Genomic DNA, 8,223 nt, shown 5'->3' on the forward strand with positions numbered 1-8,223 from the left:
GGGAGGTCATCTGTGGGTGGGTAATGGTTGAGAGAGACATGGGAGTGCTCACCACCATTCTTTGAGTGGTGAGCGTTAATGACCCCAAAGTAGTCAGCCATAGTGAGATCAAGGATGCAGTCCTAGACAAGAAGGGGAGAGAGGAAAGGGACAAAAGACCTCCTCTGCTTGAGGTTTCATGTGTTGTGATTGACTTTCATGAAGGCACAGAGTGTGAACCAAATGCTATATTTTAATTAAGCAAAAGAAAATTCAGCAAATTTCCCTCTTTGTCCTTAGCCCATTCTCTTCCTCTTTTGTTAAATTAGGAAGCAGCTAAGAGATAAAAAAAAAAGGAAGTAGATGGGAGAGTACAGAGAAAATTGGACAAGTAGAAGGTGGATACCCTGGGCTCTGTTAAACATATCTGGTTTCTGGCTGGGACCTGGAATTGCTGGGGATAGCAGCCAGAGAGGCAGGACCATGTGGCTGCCCCCAGCTCTGCTCCTTCTCTGCCTCCAAGGTGAGTGGGGGTGGGGCTTTGGGAACCTGGTATTTTAGGGGGTGGGACAGTAGGGGTCCTGGGTTCAGACCAGATGTGAGGTGTCAGCAGAATGGGAAGGAAGCATCCATTCATCCATCTGTATGTCTTTCTATACATTCAAATATTCATTCATTGATCCTACAAAACTTATTAAGCACTGTGTGGGGGGACAGTTCTGGGTGCTGTAATTACAAGTTCTGCACTTGAGTGACTCATGGATGGACGAGGGAGTCAAGTAACTACACTGCAATGTTGAACTTGCTGCAGTATGGATTCATTTGGGGGGTGATGAGTGTGTGCAACAGGGACCCCTAGCTTTGCTCTCAGAAGATGGGAAGCTTTGCTGAGACTTCATGGAAGTCAGTCTGGGAGGATGAATGAGCCAGCTAAGTGGAAAAAGGAATAGTGTGACAGTATTAAAGACCATAGAAAGCTCAGGAATTAAGAATAGTTCTGTTTTGCTTAAGTTTAGCATTGAAGGGTTTGCACAGATTTGTGAGAAAGACTTCATAGCAGTGTTGCTTGCCTGTAATCCCAGCACTCAGGAGGCCTCGATAGGAGGATCACAAGTTTGAGGCTAGCCTGGGCTACATAGCATGACCCTGTCTCAAAAAGAAAAGAAAACAAACAAACAAATGAACAAACCCAAATATCATTGTTAGGATTCACTTTAAATACTTCCTGGAACAAAGGGTGGCATAAACAAGCAAACAAAATTGTCCCCAAAAGTTGGACTTTTAGAAGAGGAACTCTTTGAAAAGCTATTTGAAATGAAATCATGCAGGAAGACACATTTTTCTCTGGGAAATAAGTTTAGGCTAAAAATTAGAGGCTATTCTTTGTGTTTGCAAATGAGTTTTATGATCAGATTCTCTGCCCAATGTAATGACCGGACTCTGTCTAGAATGGAGGGTGGAAAAGACAGATTTGAAGAATGAAGATTAGCTGAGAGAATCAAGTGAGAGAGGACTGGATGACCTCCAAGTTCTCTTAGCATCCTCTAATCTGGATCTTTAGACTCAGAAAGGCATTTAGAAGACATGTATCTTATGACTCATGGAAAGGGCCCAAAGTGTCTTAACTGTTGGTGATGATGACAGGGACAACGAGGATGATGATAGATAATTTAGAGAGTGCATTGGACATTTTGTGAATCACCATAAAAACTGAAGTAGGTACCCAAAACATTGGTGGCTGGAACCATCTGTACCAGCTCACAGGATTATGTGTGTGTCTTCCCTTCTCTGCATTCGGCAACAGCTTAAAGTTACCCTAGAAATCAGCAAACACCACAAGTCAGGACTCCCCTAACCCAGAACTGTGTACCAATGCTTCCTTGTTCATTTGAGTCTGCTTGCTTAAGTCTGACTAAGTTACCCAAGTCTCTAGCTGAGTGCAGTTAGATTGAAGATGGAAGCTTCTTCCCACTTGCTCACGGGAGCTGGCTGACCAACCTGCCTCACAGGCTCACCTTTTCATCCAGGGTGCATTTGCAGCTGGAGGCACCTCATGGGACTAGATTTAAACTATGAAGTCACTTGTAGAGTGAATTTCAGTTCTCCTATTCATCCCTATTCCTGGCTTTGGTCCCTCGTTTCTTTGCTAGTATTCCCTCTCCCACCACATTCAGCCAGGCTTACAGGGTTTAGAAAAAATGCAATTGCTTGAAATTTATAAAGGGGTCTTCAAGGAATGGGGAATGAAAAAGGGATGAAAAGAAAGGTGGAAGGTACATTGCCAGAGCAAAGAGGAAAAGGGCAGAGGAAGGAAGTGAATTTCAATATAAAATGAGCAAAACTAGAACTTGTATTTATTATGTATTTTACAATCTGCATTTTTTAAATTGACAATGCAATTTTAGTATGCTTTAAATTTTGTACATTTTTGATTGATGTATAATAATTGCACATATCTATGAGGTACAATACGATATTTTGATATATGTACATATTGTGTAATACTCAAATCAGTCTTATTGTTTGTGATGTGAACGAGCACAAAGAACATTAAGTTAGGCCTGGCTGTGCATGACTGTAATCCCAGTACTTGGGAGACTGAGCCAGGAAGATCATCATTGTGAGGCCAGCCTGAGCTAAAAAGAAGGAGGAGGAGGAGAAAAGGGGGTGGGGGAGGCAGGCACAGAATGACAAATACCACCCAATCTCACTCATTTGTGGAATCATAGCAGCTGACGATACAATATGACTCTCTAAGCAACTTCGTGACCAAGGCAGAAAAGATAGTGTCTTCATTTTACAGATAAAATGGCAAGGGGAGTAGCCCATGACATAGCAACTCCACAGAACTGAAAACAAAGTCCACATCTGTCTCTTCCACAGAACCCTTCTGACTGGCTGTGGAGTGTTCAGAATAAAGTTAAACTGCTAATATTCATGAAATATTTCAGGATGCTTCTGATGGTCTCTCTGCTGCATCATCTGGTATTTACCCTTGGAACTGATTGCTCCTCTGTGTTCGCCAGCAACTATTAACTTCAAGCAACTAACTAACACATTTATAAAAACAGGCACACAGGCATTCATATAATCCCATGAAGGATTCCTGAATGCACACGTCTTGCATTCAGGACAAAGGAAGTTACTCTTGGAATTGGTAGAACCTTCTGTTTAACTTTAGGTGCCAGGATTGGCTGAATCATGGATCACAACACTCTCTCATGTAAGACCCTCTGTTATTTTAGTTGTACTTAATTTAACCAGCATCTGTGAATGCACGAGTCAAACCAAGACTTACAGTTATCAACCCCTTAGATTTACCCACTCCTTCCCAATCCAACCCCGGTTCCTCTTTTAAACCGCATTAATTTGGTGTCATTTGTGAACACTTGCATGAACATTTGCTTTTGTCATATTTGTGACAAGAAAACATTCAATTTTCTTGAATAGAAAATTGGGCAAATTAATATTATGCCACATTCTAAACTGGAGTGTCTGTGATTCCATGAGTCACAACCCTGGCTCCACCTTCTGTAAACTTTCTACCCAGACCCTTGTCTCTGCAAGATAGTGGCTTTCAAACTGGACTTTAGCTGGATGTTCTTATCCAGGCTCCTTGTCATAGCCCTCAAATTTAAGTCTTTACAAATGAAATAAGCCTTTATATATGGCTGTGGATGTTTTAAGAACCTTTTTTTGTGTGTTCAGAAGATAAATCAAACTGGTGTCATTTCAATGAGAAGGTTGCTTAGTAGAGAAATAAGCCATCATCCAGTCAGAGATCTGACTTTCAGGCTTTTCAAAGTGCATTTTCAGGCACTTTTCAAAGCACTTTCAGGCTTTTCAAAATGCAATTCTGGCTCTGCAAAAGGATGGATGTTTACTTGACTTAGAATGGATTGGAAAGTCATTTCTTGGATAAACATTTGTGAATCAGAAAGACCCCCAAGGTAGAGATGTTTATCTAACAGACACAGAGACACAGACAGCTCAGCCTAGAGGGAGCCAAGAATAAGTGGCTCTGGTCTCTGGGCTTTCCTCCATCAGTTGTGTTCTTCCCTGGTGTGTGTGTGTGTGTGTGTGTGTGTGTGTGTGTGTGTGTGAGAGAGAGAGAGAGAGAGAGAGAGAGAGAGAGAGAGAGAGAGAGGAATTAGTTCAAGATGCCAGGGGGCTGCTTAGCCTGCAAATGCCCAGGGTTGGTGCTTCCACAACCACTGCATGTGTGTGTCCTCCTAATGCCAACACAACTCAGCATGAGTGCAAAGCCCAGCCCCTCTGCTGTTTACACACACACACACACACACACAAGCACATACACAACACTCAGGTTCAAACCAAGAACTCCTAAGTTTCTCCTGGTTTCTCAAGCTGTGGGGGGCTCTGCTGAGGGTCACATCCCATAATACATAACCATCCACTCACCTACATCTGCTCTTCCTGCTTCTCTTTCCTTCTATGTCAGTTTTTCACATTTTGCCTCCCAGATTTGAAGCCCCACTTTCCTGCCAGGTCCCAAATCATTTCACTCAGTCATAGGGCAGCTTCCCTCTTGTCTTTGAACCCATGGTGACAGCTGACACTTGAGTGCTGGGGAAAATGACAGGAGAGGCAGCTTGTGCCCAAGCCCTGTGTAAAGAAATTTGTGAGGTCTCCTTCAAGCACAGCACTTCTTCTCACAAATTGCTGATAATCCCTGGACAGCAGTTCAGATTAGAGCTGGAGATTTATTTTTCCTCCCTCAAGAACACGTAGAGGGTGCCTGGGCATGGCGGTGCATGCCTCTAATCCCAGCTATGAAGGAGGCAGAGATAACAGGATCATTGTCTGAGGTCAGCCTGGGGAAAAGCATGAGACCCTATATGAAAAACAAACTAAAGCAAAAAGGACTGGGAAAGTGGTTCAAATGGCAGAGCACCTCCTAGCAAGAGTGATGCCCTGAGCTTGAACCTAGTACCACCAAAAAAACCAAAAACCAACCAAACAAAAAAACCCCACATGGACAGAAGAGTAAACTAGAATTTGTGTTATTAAAAACAAGTTTGAATTGCAGAAGACACTAAGTTACAGAGGCCTCCGTCCAAAGGGAAGGGCTTTGTATGTGATCAAACCCCTTGCCTGGCAGAGTGAGGATGGACAGGATGAATGTCCTCTCTCCTTCCACCTCCTGCTTTGGCCCCACTCACTCAGTCCCCATGGGTGGGGCCTCCATGTGGTTGCTTGGGGTTAGGGTCTCATGAGGGAGATGCAGCCTCCTGACTCTTTGCCTTAGGGCCTAAGTTTAGGTGTCGCTCCTGGTCCTGCTCAGGAGCAATCCAGGTCTCCCCAGCAGTTTTCCCTTATGCTTCAGGCAGACAGCTCCTGATCGGCCGATCTGAATGGACACCTGGGATGTGGGCTTGTGTTTTCCAGGCTGTTTGTCTCTGAAGGGCCCCGGCTCTGTGACTGGCACCGTGGGGAGCTCTTTGTGTGTGCAGTGTCATTATGAAAAGGCCTACAAAGGCTATAAAAAATACTGGTGCAAAGGACCACATGACATCAAATGTCACAGTATTGTGGAGACCGATGGAGGAGAGGATGAAAAGAGGAGTGGCCGTGTGTCTATCAGAGACTGTGCTGATGACCTCACCATGACAGTGACCATGGAGAACCTCGAGGAGGGTGATGCTGGATCTTACTGGTGCAAAATTCAGACAATATGGATCATAGATGCGTGGTCACGTGACCCCTCAGTTTTGGTTAGGGTGTATGTTTCCCCAGGTAAGAGCTCTCCCAGCTTGGGCAATAGAACTTATGGGATGAGATGACATGGGACAAGGGCTGGTGCTATACTGAAGTGTCTCTGAGTCCTCAGTCTTGGATTGGGAGGAGCCTGTGGTGAGGGCAGGGAGAGGCAGCCTTGGGTAGGGTGGGTTGGGGGTTTAGGCTATACCAATAGACTGACACTGGATGTCCTTGGGAGGAGCCGAGGAACAACCTGTCCCCTACCACAGGGTTAAAGTGGCCTTTAATAGTCCATATCTGAAGGTTGCTCAGAGCCCCCTCTCATGGTTCCTGGGAGGATCCTTGGCCACTGTCTTCCTCCACACTCCCTCTCTGAGCTAGTCACCAGGCAGGGAGAGCTCCCGGGAGACCCCTGTCTTCCCCCAGACAAAGTCAGACAGTGATGGAGGGAAAGACCTGGCACTTATTAGAGATGACTCTTAATGACCTGTTTTGCTACAGGCTCTTTCTGTACCTGAGGGAGTCCAGCCAGGAGGTGGCCTGGGTGTGGCTTAAGAGTACCTCTCTAGCTCCTCTGTGATTGGATGATCCTGTGTGACATCAGGTCCAAACAGGTGCTTAATGCAGGCTGGGGACAGGACAACAGCCTGATGTGTGACTTTATCTTCAACAGCAACTACAACTCCCAGGAAGACCACACTTCCAGCCACGACGCCCACCTCCCCACTGGTGACCGCCAGGCAGAACTTCAGCACTGAGGAGGTGTTTACCCTCTACCCATGGTAAGGACCCAAAGCCCAGTTGATAGAAGGGAGGGAGTGGGTACTTCCAGAAAGCTGGGACTGCCTGGGACCCTCCCTCCCCTCTCTTCACTCCATCGCCTTACCTTCATGAGTCGCTCATGGCCAGGAAGGAGAGGTGATGGGGCCACAGAGAGAGGCAGCCCTGAGTCCTTTTCCAGTTCAGTTCTGAATGGTTTGGGCTCGAAAGCCAGGACACAGTGGGGAGGGGAGGGTCCTAGAAACACCCCTTGAGGAGCAGCTCATTCCCTGTTCTGTGTGCCCACAGGTCCCTGTTCAGCAGTGTGCACTTCCAGGCCCTGGTCTTCCTGAAGCTGCCGCTGTTTCTGAGCATGCTCAGTGCTGTCTTCTGGGTCAACAGGCGTCAGAGGGCTCCTGGGGGAAAGACAGAGTCATCTGTCCAGGAGCCATGAAGTGCAGAACCCTGGGAGTGCAGTAGTGTAAGACTGGGTGACAGAGACCTTGACTCTGGACTCCAGGGAGGGAGGCAGCAGTGACTGGATTCTGGAAAGACTTACTCTTCCTGTGCCTCAAAGGAGGCCCTTGGACATCAGAGGACACTCCCTTGTAGTCTTCAGCATGGAAGAAGGAACAAGACCCTCCTGACTTCTTTGGGAGTTCCTCTGGGGGAGTCTTCATTTCTCCTCCTCAGGTTCCCTGGCTCCCCGCTCTCATGTCACCTACTAACGGCAAGAATTCTTTGAAAGTTGCATGCTCTTGAACCTGACCCCTTTCTCTTCTCCTTGGCACAAAAGCTTCTCAGCTCAGTGTCCCCAGGGCAGTAATCACTTCCTTCCTGTGGCCAGGAGACTCCCTGAGAACACACCCCTCACTGGTTTGGCTCACAGGGCTCTGTCCCCTCCTCTGGGGCAATTGCGGAGGACTTTGGTCCTCACAGAGCTTGCCCACACAGCTGCCCACTCTCCTGAGCACTCAGTGTTCCTTCCCCTCTTCTGATGCTCTTGGATCTCCTGGGCTTCCCCACCTTCCTTCTGTCCCTGTGGCCACAGAGCTTGTGGATGGGCTCAGCACACCTCTGCCCGGGCTGGCCATGGCTGAGCAGCTACAAGTTAAAGTGCTGGGGTGAGTTGGAGCAGAAATGGGAGAAGGTGGATGCCCTTAATATCACTCCTGGAATTCCCTAACCTTGGGGAGGGGTCTTCTGTGCACAGAATTAACCTAGAGTCCATATCTGTGCACTTTAGAAGTTGGCTGAGACCACCTGTTAGCAATTAAGCCTTTCCCCAGGAGAGAAAGACAAAGACAGTTTTTCAATCTGTCTAGCCAGGGAAGAGGCTCAGGTGTTTTTTTTTTTTTTTAATGCCTGTCAATTTCTCCCTCCCTATACTTTGATGGGAAGATTTGCACAGGCTGCCACTCACTCCCTGCACCTGGACCAGTCCTCTTCTCTCCATCCCCAGGCACAAACCTGTCCTGAACTAGTGATACCAGTTTCCAGAGAGGGGACATATTCAGAAGAACAGCGTAAGTGAAAGTAGAGAGGCAGGAAATACCTTCATAACAGCAGTCACCCATGGTAGACCTGTAAGCACGCAGTTCCTCCTGGTGAGATGTGTCTAATATTCTAGCACAATGAAATTTTTCTTGTGACAGTACAGATGGAGGCAGCTTAGGAAAGCTGAAGTGGGATGTGCTGAGGGGCTTAGGACCCAACTCTTGCTTGAATGTTATTGGAAATCTTGGATAAACTTGAGCAGACTCA

At 46.7% G+C, this 8,223-nt stretch overlaps 1 protein-coding gene across 1 annotated transcript; it reads left to right on the top strand.

Annotated features, from left to right (window-relative positions):
• The first annotated feature begins 362 nt into the window (after positions 1-362).
• Positions 363-7,798, top strand: Cd300e (CD300e molecule). Its single transcript, XM_020159587.2, has 4 exons — positions 363-502; positions 5,389-5,736; positions 6,374-6,482; positions 6,769-7,798. Exons 1-4 carry the CDS (start codon positions 463-465, stop codon positions 6,911-6,913), a joined length of 642 nt encoding a protein of 213 aa, XP_020015176.2. The 5' UTR covers positions 363-462; the 3' UTR covers positions 6,914-7,798.
• The last annotated feature ends 425 nt before the right edge of the window (positions 7,799-8,223 follow it).

The sequence above is a fragment of the Castor canadensis genome, chromosome 11 (assembly GCF_047511655.1).
Source record: "Castor canadensis chromosome 11, mCasCan1.hap1v2, whole genome shotgun sequence".
Classification (NCBI taxonomy): Eukaryota; Metazoa; Chordata; class Mammalia; order Rodentia; family Castoridae; genus Castor; species Castor canadensis.

Bases quoted from the DNA above. Each gene is read 5' to 3' on its own strand.
- Cd300e (XM_020159587.2), top strand. From the start codon at position 463: ATGTGGCTGCCCCCAGCTCTGCTCCTTCTCTGCCTCCAAG. The intron at 5,737-6,373 runs GTAAGAGCTCTC...TATCTTCAACAG, and splicing joins TAGGGTGTATGTTTCCCCAG to CAACTACAACTCCCAGGAAG. The intron at 6,483-6,768 runs GTAAGGACCCAA...GTGTGCCCACAG, and splicing joins GTGTTTACCCTCTACCCATG to GTCCCTGTTCAGCAGTGTGC.